Consider the following 26,117-nt stretch of genomic DNA (forward strand, 5'->3'; position numbering starts at 1 on the left):
CCCCGTAGCTCGGCGGTATAGCGCTGATTTGTGTATCCAGTAATTTCGTAAAAATCATTCTGAACCTAACGAAAAAAATGTGTGTGCTTGTTTATTATTAAATTACTGTACACTTGTACAAAATATATTTAGTTGGATTAGAGTAATTAAGTTGCGCTTGTTATAAGGTCAGGTAAGTTCTCTAAGGTACTTTTGGTACAAAATCATCAATTTTTATATTAACAAATGAAAAAATCTTTAAATGTATAAGAGAAAATTTAAAAAAAGACTTAATTTTAAACGAGTTCTTGCTAAGTGACTAATTTTACCTATTCGGCACGACATTATATATAAAATCATTCTTGTAGTGAAAAAAATTCGTGAAGTCGTAATTCCTTAATAACTCTAGTATAGTGAATAAGGTTTAAAACCCATTAACCAATATTTTTTTTCCAGTATAAGTGAGAAGTTAAAGCAGGTACCATCAGGGGCACCATAAACTACCATGACAAAAGTGATAATGACAGAATTCGGTGAAGGTAATATGGCCACGACGAGGCTGCAGAGTAATGAGAACTGCGGCAGAGAGAAAAAATGAAAACCCTGACTTAAAATGAGATGGTGTATTGTGAGGACTCCCGGCTGTGTTAAATGGATGCACATTACAGAGGAAGTTATAATGCGTTTCTGAGGGATTTTTGGTGTATATTTTCATTTCTTTTATTCTTTTTGTGTTCATTTATTTGTTGTATCGTAGGTCGAGGCGAGGCTATAATCCTTGCCAGACTGACCATTACAAAGATAATTTATTCACTATTATTATTATTATTATTATTATTATTATTGTTGTTAGAGACAAGATTCAGACTTGCAGCGGTAATGCAATGCTACCTATTCTTAAAGCTGTGTGCGAAATCTGCTTACTAAAATCTAATGGTTCTGTGGAAAATACTGTATATATTTTCCAGAAATTCAGTATTTATATGTAAATAGATGGCCATACTGTATTTAATAATATTTATGTCATAGAAAACGGAAAGCCTGCGTCCGCGTAGGAGACTCGCCATCTTGGTTTTGAATTGGATACAACGTTAATTTAATTGGAAGAATTTTTCGTGCACTAGAGGTTAAAATTGGATTGACACCTCTCAAATAGGAGGCGAAATTGTTGGATGTGCATTCCTGCATAACTTGAGATATCAGACGACTGGACAAGACAGCTCCAGGAACCTCAGATAAGCTCTCTAGATTTGTGTGTAATTCTGGCCAGCATTATTTTCATAGATTTAGTAAGAGTGAGGTTTTCTGAGTATGATACACATAAATCTCCAGTCAAATTGGTGAGTGATATTAAGATATATTTTCCTTCTGTTATGTAATTGTGTATATATATAACCATTTATTATTTTTAATATACAGTCCACAAATTTATATATTTACAAGTATTCCTGGTGAATGTATATTTCATTTAATTAATAGGTCCAGAGCAACTTGTGGATATGACAGTGGTAGGTATCGAAGGGGGACATTTTTTGCGACCTAAGTGTCCCAAATTCCTACTTGTCTAACTGATAAACAATAGTTATCATTGTTCATTTACTGTTATGTATATAATTATACATCCAAGTAAATGCAATTTTCCACAGGTTCTGATCATAACCATAATTTTGAAAGGGGTGGAGGGGTAAGCCAGTGGAAGACCGGTCAGATGACCAAAACCTCCAGCTGTGGGTAATTGTCTGAGACCAGCGTCAGGAAACACTTGTCCTGTTTCCTGACAAACCTTACCTAACCTCGTTTGCTTATACCACTTGTTCACTCAGGCCATCACACGTTTTTGACCACCCGGAGACTGAAGAAACATTTCCTGACTTCCCTGTGGATCATCCGAGTTTAAAATTTCCTTCTGTGCCCGTGTAAACCCGTTTTGCACCTCTACAACACTCATTTTTTTCTATACATCTTGCATATCATATTTAAATCTTTGGTTCTTTTACCATTTAATGCAATTAGGATAAATTCTTTTAGTTTACCTTCATAGTTTCTCATTCAGACTCCCGGATTAGCCTCATTGCAGACATTACATATTTCTGTTTGCTTCACTATGGATTCTATGATGATCCTGCATATATACAACGTATGTCACATGTGTGGTCGATAATTAATCTTGAGACTCCTGAGCTCATCTGAACGTCGCTCATCAGCCCACAAGTTATTAGACTAATACTCTCTTCTGGCGACATGTTGAGCGTTATGCTGACGTCTAGGTCCTCCTAGTGTGAGGATTGTATCCTCTGTTCTAAGTCTGGGTTTCTGTGTATGTAACTTATGTCTTCAAGTTCATTTCATAAGGCTGGAATCCAGCAGCCACTTCTGTACAATTGCTACAATACGTCTTCCTCTTGTTTCTTGCCAACGTTTTCAATTATTAAAAAGGATCGTAGTAGCCACGCGTGTTCATGTGAAGGAGAGGGAGAGTGGATGTGTGAAAATAAATGAATGAATGTATGAGACTTTTCTTGGTTTCACCCCATTCATAAATATCGGCCAACTAATGGTTTGGAGAGGCATGAGCATTTTCCCCGGAGTTAGGATTCAGGAGCGTGAGTGTGTGCAGTGTCAGCAGTGTGCAGTGTCAGCAGTGTGCAGTGTCAGCAGTGTGCAGTGTCAGCAGTGTGCAGTGCCAGCAGTCTGCAGCGAACTATGTGAATTTCGTCATGCCTGCGCCTCTCTCGGCTTATTCAACAGAGAAATATAAGATACTGACCAGTGCTACGGACTTGGCCCAGGTAGCACTGCCATCAGTGTTGCCTTATGGAAAATTCACAGCGAGTGGAGCCACCTGTTGGCAGTTGCCCCAAACTTTCATATCACACACAGCCACGCATTTTTTTTTAAGCACGTATTCTAAAATGACTGATTTTTTTTCCAGTTTTCTAAACACTCAAAAGTTATTTTGAAACAGTTAATATGAGATAAAACTTGAAACAGGGAAGAAAAAAATGCATAGTAACGAGTGACTGACACCTGACACCAGCTCACCGACCGTGAGGGGAAAAAAACAAAGAAATATGCAATGACTTTCAGGCTAAAGATTTTTTCCCCTCTTATTTTTCTTTTCCGGCGTGGGGAAAAAAGTTATCCAAAATTGAATATATTGTCAATAAGGTAATATAAGGTGAAATTTACTGAATATAAGGTAATATAAGGTGGGATTTACTGTATATAAGGTAATATAAGATGGGATTTACTGAATGTAAGGTAATATAAGGTGGGATTTACTGAATGTAAGGTAATATAAGGTGGGATTTACTGAATGTAAGGTAATATAAGGTGGGATTTACTGAATGTAAGGTAATATAAGGGGATTTACTGTATATAAGGTAATATAAGATGGGATTTACTGAATGTAAGGTAATATAAAGGTGGGATTTACTGTATATAAGGTAATATAAGATGGGATTTACTGAATGTAAGGTAATATAAGGTGGGATTTACTGAATGTAAGGTAATATAAGGGGATTTACTGTATATAAGGTAATATAAGGTGAGATTTACTGAATATAAGGTAATATAAGATGGGATTTACTGAATGTAAGGTAATATAAGGTGGGATTTACTGAATGTAAGGTAATATAAGGGGATTTACTGTATATAAGGTAATATAAGGTGGGATTTACTGTATATAAAGTAATATAAGGCGAGATTTACTGAATATAAGGTAATATAAGCTGGGATTTACTGTATATAAGGTAATATAAGGAGATTTACTGAATATAAGGTAATATAAGGTGAGATTTACTGAATATAAGGTAATATAAGGTGAGATTTACTGAATATAAGGAAATATAAGGCGAGATTTACTGTAAGGTAATATAAAGAGATTTACTGAATATAAGGTAATATAAGGCGAGATTTACTGAATATAAGGAAATATAAGGTGAGATTTACTGTATATAAGGTAATATAAGGCGAGATTTACTGAATGTAAGGTAATATAAGGCGAGATTTACTGTATATAAGGTAATATAAGGTGAGATTTACTGTATACAAGGTGAGATATAAGGTGATATAGTTGTATTAGAGGATATAGTACACAGAGTCGACCAGTCATACTTGTGTTTTGATTTAGGCATAATAATAATTATAAAAGTTCCTGGAGAGCGAAACGTTGCCACAATAAAATGTCACATTAGTTGCATCTGTGTCAAGTTTACAATAATTTAATAATAAACAATGAAATATATTTTTTCGTTAGGTTCAAAATATTTTTTTTTTTAAATTATTGCATACACAAATTTTCGCTCGCCTTGTTCGGCAAGAAAACCGTGGTTATTTAAGCCAAAATAGCAACTTCTACCTATTCGGCACGACTGTGTGTGTGTGTGTGTGTGTGTGTGTGTGTGTGTGTGTGTGTGTGTGTGTGTGTGTGTGTGTGTGTGTGTGTGTGTGTGTGTGTGTGTGTGTGTGTGTGTGTGTGTGTGTGTGTGTGTGTGTGTAAACATTGTAGAACATGGTAGAGGAATATACCAACCTCAGCACCTCTCCTGGTCACCAACAAGCTACGCTGGTCTCTACACAGGTGTATGGCCGGTAATATGTATCGTTGGACCTCTCTTTTGAACCATACGTTACCTTGTAACCTACACAGATATGCTATAGTAGCTACATTATTATTATAATCAAAAAAGAAGAGCTAAGCCACAAGGACTATACAGCGCTGCAGGGCAGGAAGGAAGCGAGGGCATCAGGTGGCAAAAGGGAGATGGATGAGTAATAGGTTACGGATAACAGCGGGGTAGTGGATGGTGAAAGGGTAAAGGGCAGCAAGAGACTGAACTAGAAAGGGCTGAGGGGAGTGCGAAAAGTATCATCAGAGTTTGTGGAGTAAATCAGTCGTTGTCAAGAAGTCAATGAGAGAGTCAGGATTAAAGGAGGGTCCATCAACAAGAAGGGAAGGTAAAGAGATAGTAGTAGAACGAAGACGACGTTGGAGGTAAATTCTGCGTGCTCGTTGATAGAGAGGGCAGTCTAACAGAATGTGGCTAATCGATACTGGAACTTGACACTGCTCACAGAGAGGAACAGGGTGCCTCTCCATGAGATACCCATGAGTAAGACGAGTGTGGCCAATGCGAAGGCGGGAGAGAGTGGTCTCCCAACCTCGGCACTGATGACAAGAAGACGGCCAGTAACCTATGCTCGGTTTAATAGAATGAAGTTTGTTACCGAGCAGAGTTGACCAACGATGTTGCCAACGGGTGCGAAGGTGGGTAGCTATTGCAGCAAAATAGTCCAGAAATGGAACACCTCGATAGGAAATTGGTAGGTCATGTACTGCTGACCGCGCAGCAGTGTCTGCCTGTTCATTGCCCTGTACGTCGACATGACCAGGGACCCAACAAAAAACAATATCTTTATGTTTGGTAGAGATACGGCGTAGCCAAAGTTGGATACGGAGAACTAGGGGATGAGATGTATCAAATTTTCGTATAGCCTGTAGAGCACTAAGGGAGTCTGAGACTACTACAAATGATGACACAGGCATAGATGCGATACGAATAAGTGCTGCAAGAATGGCATACAGTTCAGCAGTAAAAATGCTAGCTGAAGATAGTAAATGCCCCCGCACGATGCTGTCCGGAAACACTGCTGCGAATCCGACGCCGTCTGAAGACTTAGAGCCATCTGTGTACACAGCGGTGGCATGAGAATGGGAGTGGAAGTGATCAAGAAAAAGAGAGCGGGAAGCCACCGTAGGCAGTTGAGCTTTCGAGCAAGGGAGTGAGAAAGAACAGACCCGAATAGCTGGAACTTCCCAGGGGGGTAGGGAAAAGTGAGATGCTACATGAACATATAAAGGTGGTAACTGAAGGGAAGACAAGAGTGAATGTAGGCGAAGAGGAAAGGGATGGAGCAAACGGGCGGCGAACGAATAAAGAATGTCTACTAATATCGGTGACCATTCTATAAATGGAAGGATTGTGTAGATCGTGAGAGCGTACATAGTAGCGAAGGCAATGGGCATCACGGCGATCAGACAAGGATGGAACATTCGCTTCTGTATAGAAGCTCTCAACAGGGGAAGAGAGAAAAGCACCAAGGCACAAACGTAAGCCTTGGTGATGGATAGAGTTAAGTCTAGAGAGAGTAGCAGGAGAGGCCGTGGAATAAATCTGGTCACCATAATCGAGTTTCGATAAAACGAGGGCTGAATGTAGGCGAAGCAGAGTTCGATGATCAGCTCCCCAGGAAAGATGAGCAAGGGTTTTAAGAAGGTTTAGCCGGCTGTGACAAGTTGCCTTCAGAGAGGTAATGTGAGGTTTCCAGGATAACCGACGGTCAAAGAGAAGGCCTAGAAACCTGACTATCACGTTCGGGGATACGGGAGCCATAGAGATACAAAGGATGATCGGAGATAACAGAGCGTCTAGTGAAAGTAATTTGGTGAGTTTTGGTACTTGAAAATTTAAACCCATGCGTGGTGGCCCAAGTGGAAACACGGTCGACCGCATGCTGGAGAGAAACTGCAATAAGATGACACTCAGTGCCTGCACAAGCAATAGCGAAGTCATCAACATAGAGTGATGACCAAATATTGGGTGGAAGAACAGAGGCCAAATCATTTATAGCAAGGAGAAAAAGTGTTGTGCTTAGAACACATCCCTGAGGGACACCTTCAGCTTGGACGAAGTCCGGGGAAAGAACATTATTGACTCGAACACGGAAATGTCTGTCAGTTAAAAAGTTCTTAAGGAAGGATGGTAGATTGCCTCGGAGGCCTAAGGAATGGGCCTGGGCCAAAATATTATACCTCCAAGTTGTGTCATATGCCTTCTCAAGGTCAAAAAATATGGCAATAACCGAGTGGTTATTTGCAAAGGCATTACGAACATACGTATCCAAGCGTAGTAAGGGGTCTATGGTAGAACGACCCTTACGAAAGCCATATTGACTAGCGGAGAGACTGTTGTGTGTCTCTAAATACCACATTAAACGTCGATTTACGAGACGTTCCATCACTTTGCAAACTGCACTAGTAAGAGCGATGGGGCGATAGTGGGAGGCATGTCCTGTAGTACCCGGTTTGCGGAAAGGGAGAACAATGGCAGATTTCCACAGCTGGGGAAGAACTCCTTGTGCCCAAATAAGATTGAAGAGGTGTAAGAGGACTACAAGGGCTGACCGATGTAAATGTTGTAACATACGAATATGAATGTCGTCAGGCCCAGCTGCCGATGATCGGCAAGCTGAGAGCATTGCCTCCAGTTCTTGAAGTGTAAAAGGCACATTATACTGTTCTTCTCTGAGAGAAGAAAAGTCCAAGGGTACTAACTCTCTGGCAGACTTTGAGGAAAGAAACAAGGGGCATAGATGGAGCCCTCGGGAAATACGGACCAGATGTGTGCCAAGTTCAATGGCAACGTCGAGAGGGTTTGCTACATCAACACCAGCGACCTGTAGAACAGGAGCCGGGTCAGGAGAGTATTTACCACTCAATTTCCTCACTTTTTTCCAGACTGCACTCATAGAAGAAGCAGAGGTGATGGTGGAAACAGTCTCGCCAACAAGTGCGTTTAGCTTCACGGATGACACGGCGAGCGATCGCACGCTTCTGCTTAAAATCAAGAAGTCTCTCAGCGGTTCTATTGTACCGGTACCGGCCCCATGCAGCACGTTTCAAACGTACTGCGCGAGCACAAGCAGGAGACCACCAAGGCACGCACTTCTGAGAATGCCTGCCTGAGGTTTGGGGTATAGAATGAGAAGCTGCGGTATAAACTGACGTCGAGAAGATGTGTAGGAGCTCATCAATGGAGGATGAAGAAGGAACCTCACTAAAAGCAGTGAGGTGTGAGTAAAGATCCCAATTTGCCCGATCAAATTGCCAGCGAGGGCTACAGAAAGGTGGTGAATAGGAAGGAGAAGCAAGAATGATCGGAAAATGATCGCTATCATGTAAGTCCGGTAGAACAGACCAGATGAAGTCTAGTGCAGTGGAGGAAGAGCAGACTGATAGATCGATGCAAGAGAGAGTATGAGTACGAGGATCAAAATGGGTGGGAGAACCCATATTTAAAACATGGAGGGGGTGAGAGGCGAGAAAAGCCTCCAACTGGATGCCACGTGAGTCACAATGAGACCCCCCCCAGAGAAAATGGTGGGCATTAAAATCACCAAGTAACAGAAGTGGTGGTGGTAAGGATGAAACAAGAAAGGCAAAGTCTGGGATAGAAAATGCTCGAGAAGGAGAGATATATAAAGAACATATTGTAAACCACTTATTCAAGTGGATACGGGCTGCAGTGTAATGCAGCGAGGTATGGACAAATAGTTGACAGTACGGAATATCATTGCGTAGAAGGGCACTTTCATTAAAGGTCCCATCTGAGAAAGGATCCGAAGAATACAATAAATTATAGCCTGAGATAGGTTGGAAAACAGCCGAGTGTAATTTTGGTTCTTGTAAGCAAGCACCAACAGGGGAAAACCTGGAAAGCAACATCTGAAGCTCACCCCGATTACCCGAGGCCGCGGATATTCCACTGTAAATAGGCCATGATTGGCGATGAAGAAAATACCAGGAATCTGTAGGTAAAGGCACCTACGGACTAGAGGGGTTAGAAAAGTCAACGTGTGGTGGCATTGGAAGACGTTCAAGTAGCGAAGGAACGGAGCGTTGTGAAGAATGGGGTTGTGAAGATGGAGGAGAGGGAAGAGAAGGAACAGGAAGTGAATCAGTGTCCATTGAAGGTTTAGTCTCTGCAATATATTCTGAAATGGCTTCAAGTGTTTCTGAATTCAAAGATGTATGGGAGACCATATTGGAGATAGAAGGAGAAGGGTGAGTAAAGATTGGAACAGTAATGGACTGTACCAAAGTAGAGGGGGAGGGAAGAGTGTAAGGGACTGGAGATGAAGTGTGGGGGGGGGGGACAGAAGAGGCAGAAACCTGGGAGGTAGCAGAAGGAGAAACTTGGGAGGGGACGGGGGTGGAAAGCATAGTACGAGGAGGAGGGTGAATCTCCACACTTGTAATAGAGCCAGAGAGTGGGGAAGAACTAGGTACAGAGACTGGAAAGGTAAAGTGTGGAGGTGGAAGAAGGGAAGGAAGGGGCAAAGAAGATTTGAGCAATGTGGATTTTTTGGACTTCTGAGTAGAGGGGCGATTAGTATTTGGTGTCGTACGAGGTCTTGTCGATACTGGGGCTTGTGAGGAAGGACGTGAAGATGTGAGAACAGACTGAGTTGTAGTCGGGACGTCAGAGCCAAGGACAGCAAAAGAATTAGATGCCGTAGTGGCTATGGGAGGGGTAACAACAGAGGAGGCTGCAGAAGATGGGACCCCAGAAGTGGGGGGATGTTTGGAAACACGAGAATAAGAAACACAGGGTAGTCTCCCTTGGAGGCGGAGATGAGTAACTGCCATAACATAAGGGAGACCTTCTGCCTCTTTGAGGCAATGGATTTCACGTTCATTTAAGTAGACCTGGCAACGGCGGGAGTACGAAGGGTGAGCTTCATTACAATTAAGGCAAGATGGAGGTTGACTGCAAGATGTATTAGAATGGTCGTCGGCACCACAGACTGGGCATTCGGCCATAGATCTGCAATATTTCGCTGGGTGACCAAAACGCCAGCAATTTCTACATTGTTGCGGTGTAGGTATCACCTTTCGAACTTGTAACCGATGTCCCGCGACGCGACATATACAGAGGACGGGAGTTCTCGGCTGTCAAAAGTTAAACGAGCCACATTGCAAGGGTAACGTCTCCGCCCCCGGGCAGGAAGGACATAATTGTCTACTTTGAGGATTGGGAGATCCTGGAGTTCCAGCTGTTCAAAGATGTCATTGCCACACGACTGGAAATTCTGTTGGACTATGGTATGGGGCAGAATGACAGTACCTCTACAAGAATTGAGAGAAAGATGTTTTTCAATAGTGATAGGAGTAGTATCGATATTCGAAAGGAGAGAAAGATCATGAGCTTGGGTAGCATTCTGGACAGTGATGATGCGCGTACTGCTCTTGAGAGCATGAAATGAAATATCTCTACCAACATGACACAGGAGCGCTTTGCCAATACTATGGTCAGAAAGGTAGGCAGAAGAAGTCGGTCTTAAAGTAAAGAATTTAGTCCATTGTGTGGTCCGAAACTGATCGTGGAGAGGGAGTGCTTGACGTGTCGGTCTTTTCCGAGTAGAATGGGAAGGTAACGAAGGAGCATCATCAGGAGATTGACGTTGGCGTTTAGGAGTAGGACCGGAGTTGGTCCTTCGTGAAATGGGCGGGCGATTCGAAAATTGCCGTACCACAGAGGGAGAAGCCGGAAGCATAGTCAAAGGAGAGCAGAGTTCAGACAAATCGAAGGAGTCAGTTGAAGCCCCGGTACCTGAAGTGGGTGAGGAAACAGCACCAGCAAGAGGTACAGGGGCATCAGGAGTGTCCGAAGAGTGGTCTAAACACAAGGCAGGGTCAGAATGGGGTGCGGTATCAAGAAGGGGCCCGGGGGTAGTGGGTTCATGGACTAGGGCTGCCATGGTTAGGTTACTCCTTTGCTTTTTGTTAAGAAAAAAAATAAAAAAAAATAAAATAAAAATTAAAAAAAGAATAAAAAAAGGGGGGAGCAAGGAAGAATAGTTCCCAGAAGGAATGAAAGGGCCGGAAATCTCCCTCCGCGCCCAAGAGGACCTCAGCACCGCTAGTAGTGCAGATGCAGCATGGAACCCGTGCCATACCCTACCCTTCATGCCAGTAAACCAGCAATCCGGGATAGCAACCTCACATCTGCCGAGCTACCTCAGTGGACAAAAGAGGGCAGCCGGATATCCGCCACAAAGCATACCTCCTTCGGCCACCACCCCTGGAATCCGAAAGGTGGCTTCCAGAGATACACCCGTCGCCCGAAAGACACCCAAAGCTACTCCGGGATACCGGAGAGGGATCGGGACATCCCCAGGCAATCCAGATTCCACGGCAAACTACGCCACCGCCAAGAACCTCAACGGAATGGGATGGACCCCGGTGTCCTTTCCCCTACCTAGGAACTAGCGCGCCTGTGGGAGAAATCCCAAAGGCCAAAAAGGGGAAGAGCAAAAGGGAGGGGTGGGGAGGAGGAGAAGGAATGGAAAAAGGGGAGGATGGGGAGGATGGGATAGGGGAGGGGAGAATGGGGGGTAGTTAGGTTCGGTCTGAGGAAGAAGACCGACAGGGCTAATTCCTCAGACCAAGAGCCTCTTCACCACGCCAAGGAGCCCCCCTTGAAGAGGTATAGTAGCTACAGTATTTTTCGGCATATAAACCATGCTTTTTTCCCACAAAAAGCCTCAGAAAATCAGCCTGCGTCTTATATGGTCAAGGTCAGGGTCAAGGGTAGGCTTGGGGTTATACTTTAGCAGTTGTTTACTAATGTTGTTACAACTGCTTAGTAACCTCGTCTTATATACTCCTGCGCCTTATTTACCGGAAAATACAGTAGCTAACTTTCGTTCCCACTGCGTAACTATAATATAGAATAGGCCAGCAGCACACTACACTTGTATCCAATTTTGATAAGAGGCACGTGTAGATTCAATTATTCACTCCTTGATCCTCTTAACATACAGAATACACACTATTAAATGTTGCAATAATATACTGAAATATTAACAGTCTAGTTTGGATATTAATATTCTAGCTTTGATGATAATCCAGTTAAGCGTTAAACCCCTCCAGCTTTCACAAAATATCCATAGTTTAACTTACGGTCTTGCAGGTGTTACGAGGGTCAAGTGTGGTTATCCTAGATTTACTCAAATGTTCTTTTATGTGCCTATAACAATGTGGCCTCAAGAACATCATTGAACATTTGCATGTTTTGTCCACTAAACTTACGTTAAACTTGCGTAATATTACTGTACTTATTTTCTTGAAAACTAGTCAGTCTTACTTAGAGAAAAGTTTAGAATGATTTTAGTCTGTGTAGGTTCTAGTTTCTATTTTTTTTATGAGGTGGGAAGAGTTGAAATACTGCTTTTCATGGAATAACTTCTGAGTGTCGCATCTGATTACCTTCAACCTTCCAGGCTGATAACTTGATAATGCGATCTCTGAGCGGCTTCCAACTTAATGTGCTTGGATATTTTCGAATATTGGTCTCTGAATTATTATTATAAAAAAAAGAAGCGCTAAACCATACAGCGCTGCAGGACAGGGAAGGAAACGAGAGTATCGGATAGCAAGAGAGATGATTAGTAGGTTATGGAGAACAGCGGGGCAGTGGATAGTGCAGGGGTAGAGGGTAGCAAGAGATTGAGGTAGAAAGGGTTGAGGGGAGTGCGAAAGGCATCATCATCAGAGTTTGTGGAGTAAATCAGTCGTTGTCAATGAGAAAGTCAGGATTAAAGGAGGTTCCATCAGCAAGAAGGGAAGGTAGAGAGAGAATAGTAGAGCGGAGACGACGTTGGAGGTAAATTCTGCGTGCTCGTTCATAGAGAGGGCAGTGTAACAATGTGGCTAACAGACACTGGAACCTGACAATTCTCACAGAGAGGAACAGGGCACCTCTCTGTGAGATACCCATGAGTAAGATGAGTGTGGCTAATGCGAAGACGGGAGAGTCTCCCAACCTCGACACTGGAGTTTACCTTGAGAGTTCCGGGGGTCAACGCCCCCGCGGCCCGGTCTGTGACCAGGCCTCCTGGTGGATCAGAGCCTGATCAACCAGGCTGTTACTGCTGGCTGCACGCAAACCAACGTACGAGCCACAGCCCGGCTGGTCAGGAACCGACTTTAGGTGCTTGTCCAGTGCCAGCTTGACTGCCAGGGGTCTGTTGGTAATCCCCCTTATTTATGCTGGGAGGCAGTTGAACAGTCTCGGGCCCCTGACACTTATTGTATGGTCTATTAACGTGCTATTGACACCCCTGCTTTTCATTGGGGGGATGTTGCATAGTCTGCCAAGTCTTTTGCTTTCGTAGCGAGTGATTTTCGTGTGCAAGTTCGGTACTAGTCCCTCTAGGATTTTCCAGGTGTATATAATCATGTATCTCTCCCGCCTGCGTTCCAGCGAATACAGGTTTAGGAACCTCAAGCGCTCCCAGTAATTGAGGTGTTTTATCTCTGTTATGTGCGCCGTGAAGATTCTCTGTACATTTTCTAGGTCAGCAATTTCACCTGCCTTGAAAGGTGCTGTTAGTGTGCAGCAATATTCCAGCCTAGATAGAACAAGTGACCTGAAGAGTGTCATCATGGGCTTGGCCTCCCTAGTTTTGAAAGTTCTCATTATCCATCCTGTCATTTTTCTAGCAGATGCGATTGATACAATGTTATGGTCCTTAAAGGTGAGATCCTCCGACATGATCACTCCCAGGTCTTTGACGTTGGTGTTTCGCTCTATTTTGTGGCCAGAATTTGTTTTGTACTCTGATGAACACTGGTGACAAGAAGACGGCCAGTAACCTATACTCGGTTTAATAGAATGAAGTTTGTTATTGAGCAGATCAGACCAGCATTGTTGCCAACGGGTTTGAAGGTGGGTAGTTATTACAGCAAAATAGTCCGTGAATGGAACACCTATGAAACTGGAAGGTCATGTACTGCTGACTGCGCAGCAGTGTCTGCCTGTTCAATGCCCTGTACGTCAGCATGACCAGGGACCCAACAAAAAACTTTATGCTTGGTAAAGATACGGCATAACCAAAGTTGGATACGGAGAACTAGGGGGTGAGGTGTATAAAATTTTCGTATAGCCTGTAAAGCACTAAGAGAGTCTGAAAAAACCACAAATGGTGACAGGCATAGATGCAATATGGATAAGTGCTGCAAGAATGGCATACAATTCAGCAGTAAAAATGCTAGCCGAGGACAGTAAATGCCCTCGCGCGACACCGTCCAGAAACTGCTGCAAATCCAACGCTGTCAGAAGACTTAGAGCCATCTGTGTACTCTGCAGTGGCATGAGAATGAGAGCGGAAGTGGTCAAGAATTAGAGCGGGAAGCTACAGTAGGCAGTCGAGCTTTCGTGCAAGGGAGTGAGAAAGAACAGACTCGAACAGCTAGAACATCCCAGGTGGGTAGGGAAAAGTGAGATGTTACACGAACATAGAAAGGTGGTAACTGAAGGGAAGACAAAAGCGAATGGAGGCGAAAAGGGACGGAGTAAACAGGGACGACGAACAAATAATGTCTACTAACATCGGTGACTATTCTATATATGGGAGGATTGCGATGGTCATGAGAGCGAACATAGTGAAGGAAATGGGCATCACAGCGATCGGACAAGGATAGAGGCTCTCAACAGGGGAAGAGCGAAAAGCACCAAGGCATAAACGTAATCCTTGGTGATGGATGGGGTTAAAACTAGAGTAGCAGGAGAGGCCGCTGATTAGATCTGGTCACCATAATCGAAATTCGATAAAATAAGGGCTGAATGTAGGCGAAGGAGAGTTCGACGATCAGCTCCCCAGGAAAGATGAGCAAAAGTTTTAAGGTTCAGTCGGCTGTGACAAGTTGCCTTCAGAGAGGTAATGTGGGGTTTCCAGGATAACCTACGGTCAAAGAGAAGGCCTAGAAACCTGACTATCACGTTCAGGGAAACGGGAGCCATAGAGGTACAAAGGATGATCGGAGATGGCAGAGCGTCTAGTGAAAGTAATTTGGCGAGTTTTAGTAGTGGAAAATTTAAACCCATACGTGGTGGCCAAATAGGAAACATGGTTGACTGCCTGCATGCTGGAGAGAAACTGTAATGAGGTGACAGTCAGCGCCTGCACAAGCAATAGCGAAGTCATCAACACAGTGATGACCAAATATTGCATGGAAGAAGAGAGGCCAAATCATTTATAGCAGGGAGAAAAAGTGTTGTGCTCAGGACACATCCCTGAGGGACACCTTCAGCTCGGACAAAGTCCGGGGAATCCTGGGACAAAATGGACCTAATTTGTCCGAAATTCTCAGCATAACAAGCGGCTTTCTGTATAGTAGTATGTCATTGAAGTCAGCTAGGACTGTATACCTTGTACATGTACTTGTAGTAATAAAAGATATTAGTGTGGTATTCCTGTATGGTGGAGAGGTTATACGTAGCCTCAGTGACACTCGTGTAGTAGATAGGCTATAAACCCCATTAACCAATCAGCAATTGTCCTCGTTGAACCAGGATGAGAGGGATAGTACTCACGGTAGTTGTCCTCGTTGTTCTAGGATGAGAGGGATAGTACTCATGGTAGTTGTCCTCGTTGTCCCAGGATGAGGGACTGTACTCACGGTAGTCCTCGTTGTTCTAGGATGAGAGGGATAGTACTCACGGTAGTTGTCCTCGTTGTCCCAGGATGAGGGACTGTACTCACGGTAGTTGTCCTCGTAGTCCCAGGATGAGAGAGAGTACTCACGGTAGTTGTCCTCGTTGTTCCAGGATGAGGGATAGTACTCACGGTAGTTGTCCTCGTTGTCCCAGGATGAGGGATAGTACTCACGGTAGTTGTCCTCGTTGTCCCAGGATAGGAGGGATAGTACTCACGGTAGTTGTCCTCGTTGTTGTTCCAGGATGAGGGGGATAGTACTCACGGCAGTTATCCTCGTCATCCCAGGTGAGAGGACAATCTACGTGGCCATCACAGACTCTGTGGTTGTCTAGACAGGGACCAGAGCCACACCTCAGCTGGTCACGACCACATTCATAACCAGCTGCGAAGAAGAAGACCGTCTTTGAAGACCATCTGTGAATAAGACCAGCGTGAATAAGACTAGCTGTGAAGATCACCAGCTGTGACCACCAGTACCAGCTGTGAACACCACCACCAGCTGTGACCACCACCACCAGCTGTGACCACCACCAGCTGTGAAAACGCTCAGGACGCCAGAATTCACTAGGAGGTGGGACCAGGACGTGTGTCTCGAACCCCCTCCTCCCAAAAACACAACTCGGCGAGTACAAATCAGGCGAGTGAAAGAGTAGACAAGAATTGATTTAAGGCTAAAGTTGATACATAAAGAGAGGAGAATAAATGAAACATACACATACAGTGTGGAATACATCAGCTAAGTATACACACACAAAGATAACTATGTATATTATAGATAAATTCAAGTTGTATTCATTTAGATAAATTAGATATAGATAATTTGAATTTGAAAGTGTAAAATACTCATTTCCAATATTCAGTCGTAGGTTTAAATAGGTAAGGGAGAACAAATAGGTAAGGGAGAACAAATAGGTAAGGGAGAACAAATAGGTAAGGGAGAACAAATAGGTAAGGGAGAACAAATAGGTAAGGGAGAACAAATAGGTAAGGGTGAACAAATAGGTAAGGGAGAACAAATAGGTAAGGGAGGACAAATAGGTAAGGGAGAACAAATAGGTAAGAGAGAACAAATAGGTAAGGGAGAACAAATAGGTAAGGGAGAACAAATAGGTAAGGGTGAACAAATAGGTAAGGGTGAACAAATAGGTAAGGGAGAACAAATAGGTAAGGGAGAACAAATAGGTAAGGGTGAATATCATCCCAAAAGCTTGACAGATTTCAAAATGAAACTTATCCTTATGAACAGTAAAGTGACTTACAGCGCTTCCAGTGCCTTTTCTAAGTTCCGTCTTATAATTAGTTACTACTACCAGCAGTATCACTATCATTACTACCTTCACTACTACCAGCACTGCTATCATTACTACCATCACTACTACCAGCACCACTATCATGACTATCACTACTACCAGCACCACTATCATGACTATCACTACTACCAGCACCACTATCATGACTATCACTACTACCAGCACCACTATCACGACTACCATCATTACTACCATCATTACTACCATCACTACTACCATCACTACTACCATCACTACTACCATCACTACTACCATCACTACTACCATCACTACTACCATCACTACTACCATCACTACTACCATCACTACTACCAGCACCACTATTACAACTACCATCATTACTACCATCACTACTACCAGTACCACTATCACAACTACCATCACTACTGCCAGTATTACCTCAGAGACTAACAAGAAACCCACATGTTGAGTTAACATCACAGATGGAGTTTGTCATACCATGAGAAGATAGGTGACTGTGTATGTGGGAGAAACAGCTATACACACACATACACACACATGAATTGTGAATTGATAAATTTCTTGGTGGCCGAAACGTCTTCAAACTTTAATCTCTAGTTTGTCCTACAGGAATATTGTAATGCAAGTGGCTTTTATATGCTCTAACACACAGAATTTACTTGTAAAATTTTTGGAGCATCTCTCTTCTCTGGAGCACAAAGAAATTTGGTTTTCCGGTCGAAATATTAAACATTATGATGCCATAACCCGTAATGTACGTCTTGTTTACAAGTTGCCTCCCACTAAGTTTATTCAGGTATACACAAATACAGTTACATAGATTATTATACATAGCATATGTGTAGAGAACTTAGGATAACCCCCCAAAAAAAAAGTCAGAGCGACTTATTTCCAATGGGGTCTCTCATACGATTACAGGTTAAAGAAAGCTTCTGACAATCACAGAGAGAGATGCGTTTCTCCCTGATACACTTGCAACAATGGAGCTGCAGGGTTGGTCCTCGACCCAATCAAAGGATAATCGTAAAAAAGCTTGTAAGCTCAGCTAATAGAGGCGTGTGGGAGAAGAGGTAAGAGAAGTGGAGCGTAGGGCAGGGAAACAGAGGGGTAAGAGGTAAAGGAAGAGGGTAGGGAAAGAGGGGAGAGATGAAGCCGAGGGTAAGAAGGATTTGAAGAATCAAGATATGAAAGGGAGGAGAGGAGGGGGATAAAGGGATTTATGGAATGTGGAAGAAGAAAGGGAGGAAATGGTATGTGAAGGGGGGTGAAAGGGAGGCAGTGAGATATGGAGGAAGAACAAGGGGAGTAAATGGGATGTGGAAGGGTAAACAAGGGGAAGAAATGAGATATGGAAAGGCGAACAGAGAGAGAAACTAGGATATGAAGAGAGAGCAAACAGAGAAGCAGAAAAGTTGGAGAGAATAAAAAGGAGCGTTAAGTAAAGGGTAGATCAAGGGAGACACTCACAGCAGTTGAGGAGGTGAGAGAGATCTGCACAGCCGTTCCTCTTGTCCACCGCAGCATCACAGCGCAGATGAGCTGGGATACACTGACCGCTGCTGCACCGGAACTCTCCACTGCTGCACACACTGCTGCGTCCTAAACAAAAAAAAAGGGTACAAAGATACAACAAAGACAATCCCTGTCTGGGTAACGTATGGCCTTCACGGCATTTTTTTCCCACTGGAGGTATATCAACAGGCAGGTATACTCTTGTTAACCCTCGTTTAATGCCAGGGTTGTAAGACTTCCAGCGCTATTCATGTATCGTAACAGTATCAACAAATTAATGAATTAGACACATGGGTAACACGCGTGTATCTATCTTCAAGACAATGGTCAACTAGTGGTTTCAGTAATACAGAGCGTATTAAGTGAAACTAGACCGTTAATAGCTAATAAAAAACAGTAGTGGTAAGAACGCATATTTGGGAACATCTGTTTGAACAAAGTCTTAAGGGAAGCTCTTGTTCATTGTGAAGACTACGAATTGACCTCTTAGGCCACAAGAATGAACCTGAGATGATATAACGACATGTCTTACAGCGTTTTATTGTATGTAAAGTCAGATTGCCACTGACAGCTTCGGTAAAAACATTGTCAATGTACCGAGCGGAAATAAAGGTGTAATAGAATGACATCTTGTGTATTCAGATGAATGTGGAAATATGCAACTGTGTCTCCAGATACCACACAAGGCGAAGAACGAGACATTTGTGCAACATTTGGGAATCTTTACTGAGGAAACGTTTAGCCAGCCAGTGGCTTCTTGAATCCAATACAGAGACGAACGGTGGAAGATGAGGAGAATGAGGTAATCAGTCCCTCAGGATTGATGGATTGAACACGTCGACTCCAGGCTGAAGGACTGATTACCTCATTTTCCTCATCTTCCACTGTTCTTCTCTGTACTGGACTGAAGCCACTGGCTAGCGAAACGTTCCCCCAACAAAGATTCCAAAATGTAGCTCAAGTGTCTCATTCTTCAACTTGTTGATTTTCTAAGCCATTTATATCGCATACCACACCAGTCTTCTGTTAACCAGATATTCAGATTACAAAGGTAACCAGTGAAAGATCTATAATGGATCTATAATGGATGTATAATGGATCTACAATGGGAGTGAAAATGGCTCAACATTCCTGGGTTTCGACAAGAGAGGAGCATAACAGGTTTCCACTAATGGCTAACACTCCTGAAGACTACACACACTGAAGATAACAGGTTTACTGCTGAAGTGTAAATGATGCAGTTTATCATAAGGCACAGCTGCCATACGTTGACAAGGCGGCACCGGGGAAGCTCAAGAGAAGTGAACGGAAAATTGTATGTTTATCTATGCAGGTGGTGAAGTTTAAACCAGCAGAGTCCTGAAGTGATTTAGACTGAAGTTGGGAGGTGGGTGTGTCCCACGGGAAGCCTGGACAAAGTGATAACCGACTGGGTTTTGTGAATTCAACAGTCTCCACTAATTATACACCAGGATTGTAATGGACTGGAGTTGCTTCAACGAAATTGGTTAATTCCACGGTAACGCTGGAACCACTTGCTAATTTTCCTAACTTTTCCCATTCTGCATCCTTATGAACGGTGTAAAGTAAAAGGACAAGTGCAACTAATGTGACATTTTATTGTGGCAACGTTTCGCTCTCCAGGAGCTTTGTCAAGTCGTTACAAACAGTACATGGACACAGAAGGCATATAAAGGCAGAGTGAGGTGCAATACTAGTGGTGGTAGTATGAATGGTGGCATTTAAAATGGAAAGATAAGCACACCAACAAGCACACTTGGCTGTTCGTATGACATGCTATGCATGTTATACGACAATGCCCACAATAGTGGGCACTGTTGTATTTACGTCGCTACTGACTCCCACATCAGAGTCGGGTAACCCTAACACAACCTGGTAATACAAGAGGTACTGTTTTACCGTAATGTTCACTCGAGGTTACCGACACAGCGAGTTCAGCGGCTGAGAGAAGAAATGTAACAAATATAACTCATCAATGGCGGTATTTATAATGAAAGAAGACGTTTAACAATCAAATTCGCCTATTCAAGACAGTTATTAAGAACGACGATTAAGATGAATATAGGAATAAGAATTAGGAATAATGGGGAGGCGGTCACCATCAAGATCATTTACTACTGCACAATCAACGTCTATCAGTAGCGACACCGACTAAGCTTTAAGATCAGTACATAGTACAGGGAGTTTCAAAACGATGGATCCAATTTCAAAACAGTTTTTTTTTTTAAATTGGGTCCATTTTCGTATACGCTTGAGGGATCTACATAGGTCGAAGCTGGGGTATTTAGAACCAAATACACGGCAAGGGAGAGCTGCACACGGCTGTCAAATCATAATTTACCAAGTCAATATGGATATCAACTTAGCTTAAATTCCTTAAATAAACACTTTCGTAAGCATTGATATTCCCTCGAAGAGTATTTAATAAAATTCATATTGTGTCATGTAGGGGTTTAAACGTGGAGTAAGAGCACTCACGTAGGCTGTTAAGTACGTATAATTACAACGGAAAATATGGGAAGCACCGGCCCGGCCTGCCTCTCTGCTCTCCATCTTAAGACTGACTCACGAATGATGCCTAGGGGGTGAGCGGCGTTCAAAAACATGCTGTAGTCAACAGCAACAGTGAATAACAAATGATTCACACAGACGGTTGGTAGTGAGTCATACTACTGGTAACTGGTTACTAGGAGCTGGTACTACTGATGAATCACTGGCTACGATAACAGATATTAAAAATATGTATAAACAACCGCCAACAACATGAGAAAACAGGAAATTAAAATTTGTGTTTTATTTGTTACTTTCAAAGCCAATGTAATTTAAATTGTGCTGTTGTTCAACTACAAAAAGATTTTTGTGTTTTCATTACAAGATCATCAGTTTAGAGCGACTGTGTGACACTGCGGTACACGTGCCCGTGTGACACTGCGGTACACGTGCCCGTGTGACACTGCGGTACACGTGCCCGTGTGACACTGCCGTACACGTGCCCGTGTGACACTGCCGTACACGTGCCCGTGTGACACTGCAGTACACGTGCCCGTGTGACACTGCCGTACACGTGCCCGTGTGACACTGCCGTACACGTGCCCGTGTGACACTGCCGTACACGTGCCCGTGTGACACTGCCGTACACGTGCCCGTGTGACACTGCCGTACACGTGCCCGTGTGACACTGCCGTACACGTGCCCGTGTGACACTGCCGTACACGTGCCCGTGTGACACTGCCGTACACGTGCCCGTGTGACACTGCCGTACACGTGCCCGTGTGACACTGCCGTACACGTGCCCGTGTGACACTGCCGTACACGTGCCCGTGTGACACTGCCGTACACGTGCCCGTGTGACACTGCCGTACACGTGCCCGTGTGACACTGCCGTACACGTGCCCGTGTGACACTGCCGTACACGTGCCCGTGTGACACTGCCGTACACGTGCCCGTGTGACACTGCCGTACACGTGCCCGTGTGACACTGCCGTACACGTGCCCGTGTGACACTGCCGTACACGTGCCCGTGTGACACTGCCGTACACGTGCCCGTGTGACACTGCCGTACACGTGCCCGTGTGACACTGCCGTACACGTGCCCGTGTGACACTGCCGTACACGTGCCCGTGTGACACTGCCGTACACGTGCCCGTGTGACACTGCCGTACACGTGCCCGTGTGACACTGCCGTACACGTGCCCGTGTGACACTGCCGTACACGTGCCCGTGTGACACTGCCGTACACGTGCCCGTGTGACACTGCCGTACACGTGCCCGTGTGACACTGCCGTACACGTGCCCGTGTGACACTGCCGTACACGTGCCCGTGTGACACTGCCGTACACGTGCCCGTGTGACACTGCCGTACACGTGCCCGTGTGACACTGCCGTACACGTGCCCGTGTGACACTGCCGTACACGTGCCCGTGTGACACTGCCGTACACGTGCCCGTGTGACACTGCCGTACACGTGCCCGTGTGACACTGCCGTACACGTGCCCGTGTGACACTGCCGTACACGTGCCCGTGTGACACTGCCGTACACGTGCCCGTGTGACACTGCCGTACACGTGCCCGTGTGACACTGCCGTACACGTGCCCGTGTGACACTGCCGTACACGTGCCCGTGTGACACTGCCGTACACGTGCCCGTGTGACACTGCCGTACACGTGCCCGTGTGACACTGCCGTACACGTGCCCGTGTGACACTGCCGTACACGTGCCCGTGTGACACTGCCGTACACGTGCCCGTGTGACACTGCCGTACACGTGCCCGTGTGACACTGCCGTACACGTGCCCGTGTGACACTGCCGTACACGTGCCCGTGTGACACTGCCGTACACGTGCCCGTGTGACACTGCCGTACACGTGCCCGTGTGACACTGCCGTACACGTGCCCGTGTGACACTGCCGTACACGTGCCCGTGTGACACTGCCGTACACGTGCCCGTGTGACACTGCCGTACACGTGCCCGTGTGACACTGCGGTACACGTGCCCGTGTGACTGCCGTACACGTGCCCGTGTGACACTGCGGTACACGTGCCCGCGTGACACTGCGGTACACGTGCCCGTGTGACTGCCGTACACGTGCCCGTGTGACACTGCGGCACACGTGCCCGTGTGACACTGCCGTACACGTGCCCGTGTGACACTGCGGCACACGTGCCCGTGTGGCACTGCGGCACACGTGCCCGTGTGGCACTGCCGCACACGTGCCCGTGTGGCACTGCCGTCCAAGCGCCCGTGTGGCACTGCCGTCCAAGCGCCCGTGTGGCACTGCCGTCCAAGCGCCCGTGTGGCACTGCCGTCCAAGCGCCCGTGTGACACTGCAGTCCAAGCGTCCGTGTGACACTGCAGTACATCATAAAGAAGCGCTAAACCACAAGGGTTATACAGCTCAGTACAGAGGTATATCTCACAGTGCAGAGGTATATCACACAGTGCAGAGGTATATCACACAGTGCAGAGGTATATCACACAGTGCAGAGGTATATCACACAGTACAGATGTATATCACACAGTGCAGAGGTATATCACACAGTGCAGAGGTATATCACACAGTACAGAGGTATATCACACAGTGCAGAGGTATATCACACAGTACTGATGTATATCACACAGTACAGATGTATATCACACAGTACAGATGTATATCACACAGTACAGAGGTATATCACACAGTACAGATGTATATCACACAGTACTGATGTATATCACACAGTACAGATGTATATCACACAGTACTGATGTATATCACACAGTACTGATGTATATCACACAGTACTGATGTATATCACACAGTACTGATGTATATCACACAGTACTGATGTATATCACACAGTACTGATGTATATCACACAGTACTGATGTATATCACACAGTACTGATGTATATCACACAGTACTGATGTATATCACACAGTACAGATGTATATCACACAGTACTGATGTATATCACACAGTACAGATGTATATCACACAGTACTGATGTATATCACACAGTACTGATGTATATCACACAGTACTGATGTATATCACACAGTACAGATGTATATCACACAGTACTGATGTATATCACACAGTACTGATGTATATCACACAGTACTGATGTATATCACACAGTACTGATGTATATCACACAGTACAGATGTATATCACACAGTACAGATGTATATCACACAGTACTGATGTATATCACACAGTACAGATGTATATCACACAGTACTGATGTATATCACACAGTACTGATGTATATCACACAGTACTGATGTATATCACACAGTACAGATGTATATCACACAGTACTGATGTATATCACACAGTACAGATGTATATCACACAGTACTGATGTATATCACACAGTACAGATGTATATCACACAGTACTGATGTATATCACACAGTACAGATGTATATCACACAGTACTGATGTATATCACACAGTACTGATGTATATCACACAGTACAGATGTATATCACACAGTACAGATGTATATCACACAGTACTGATGTATATCACACAGTACTGATGTATATCACACAGTACAGATGTATATTACACAGTACTGATGTATATCACACAGTACAGATGTATATCACACAGTACAGATGTATATCACACAGTACAGAGGTATATCACACAGTACAGAGGTATATCACACAGTACAGATGTATATCACACAGTACAGAGGTATATCACACAGTACAGAGGTATATCACACAGTACAGAGGTATATCACACAGTACAGAGGTATATCACACAGTACAGAGGTATATCACACAGTACAGATGTATATCACACAGTACAGAGGTATATCACACAGTACAGATGTATATCACACAGTACAGAGGTATATCACACAGTACTGATGTATATCACACAGTGCAGAGGTATATCACACAGTACAGATGTATATCACACAGTACAGAGGTATATCACACAGTACAGATGTATATCACACAGTACTGATGTATATCACACAGTACAGAGGTATATCACACAGTACTGATGTATATCACACAGTGCAGAGGTATATCACACAGTACAGATGTATATCACACAGTACAGAGGTATATCACACAGTACAGAGGTATATCACACAGTACAGATGTATATCACACAGTACAGAGGTATATCACACAGTACAGATGTATATCACACAGTACAGAGGTATATCACACAGTACAGATGTATATCACACAGTACAGATGTATATCACACAGTACAGAGGTATATCACACAGTACAGATGTATATCACACAGTACAGATGTATATCACACAGTACTGATGTATATCACACAGTACAGAGGTATATCACACAGTACAGAGGTATATCACACAGTACAGAGGTATATCACACAGTACAGATGTATATCACACAGTGCAGAGGTATATCACACAGTACTGATGTATATCACACAGTACAGAGGTATATCACACAGTACAGATGTATATCACACAGTACAGAGGTATATCACACAGTACTGATGTATATCACACAGTGCAGAGGTATATCACACAGTACTGATGTATATCACACAGTACAGAGGTATATCACACAGTACAGATGTATATCACACAGTACAGATGTATATCACACAGTACAGAGGTATATCACACAGTACAGAGGTATATCACACAGTACTGATGTGTATCACACAGTGCAGAGGTATATCACACAGTACAGATGTATATCACACAGTACTGATGTATATCACACAGTACAGAGGTATATCACACAGTACAGAGGTATATCACACAGTACAGATGTATATCACACAGTACAGAGGTATATCACACAGTGCAGAGGTATATCACACAGTACAGATGTATATCACACAGTACAGAGGTATATCACACAGTACAGAGGTATATCACACAGTACAGAGGTATATCACACAGTACAGATGTATATCACACAGTACAGAGGTATATCACACAGTACAGATGTATATCACACAGTACAGAGGTATATCACACAGTACAGAGGTATATCACACAGTACTGATGTATATCACACAGTGCAGAGGTATATCACACAGTACAGAGGTATATCACACAGTACTGATGTATATCACACAGTGCAGAGGTATATCACACAGTACAGATGTATATCACACAGTGCAGAGGTATATCACACAGTACAGAGGTATATCACACAGTACTGATGTATATCACACAGTACAGAGGTATATCACACAGTACAGATGTATATCACACAGTACAGAGGTATATCACACAGTACAGATGTATATCACACAGTACTGATGTATATCACACAGTGCAGAGGTATATCACACAGTACAGAGGTATATCACACAGTACTGATGTATATCACACAGTACTGATGTATATCACACAGTACAGAGGTATATCACACAGTACTGATGTATATCACACAGTGCAGAGGTATATCACACAGTACTGATGTATATCACACAGTGCAGAGGTATATCACACAGTACAGAGGTATATCACACAGTACTGATGTATATCACACAGTACAGAGGTATATCACACAGTACGGAGGT

At 44.0% G+C, this 26,117-nt stretch overlaps 1 protein-coding gene across 1 annotated transcript in view; it reads right to left on the reverse strand.

Moving 5' to 3' along the window:
* The window catches only part of LOC128702769 (G-protein coupled receptor GRL101), a 208,386-nt gene that overhangs the window by 85,855 nt on the left and 96,414 nt on the right, over positions 1-26,117 (reverse strand). The window contains exons 12-13 of the mRNA XM_070101807.1: positions 18,024-18,155; positions 15,527-15,646 (exon numbers count right to left, since the gene is read on the reverse strand). Coding sequence (XP_069957908.1) covers positions 15,527-15,646; positions 18,024-18,155 — 252 coding nt within the window. The remainder of the gene's footprint in view (positions 1-15,526; positions 15,647-18,023; positions 18,156-26,117) is intronic.

The sequence above is a fragment of the Cherax quadricarinatus genome, chromosome 79, assembly GCF_038502225.1.
Source record: "Cherax quadricarinatus isolate ZL_2023a chromosome 79, ASM3850222v1, whole genome shotgun sequence".
Taxonomy (NCBI): Eukaryota; Metazoa; Arthropoda; class Malacostraca; order Decapoda; family Parastacidae; genus Cherax; species Cherax quadricarinatus.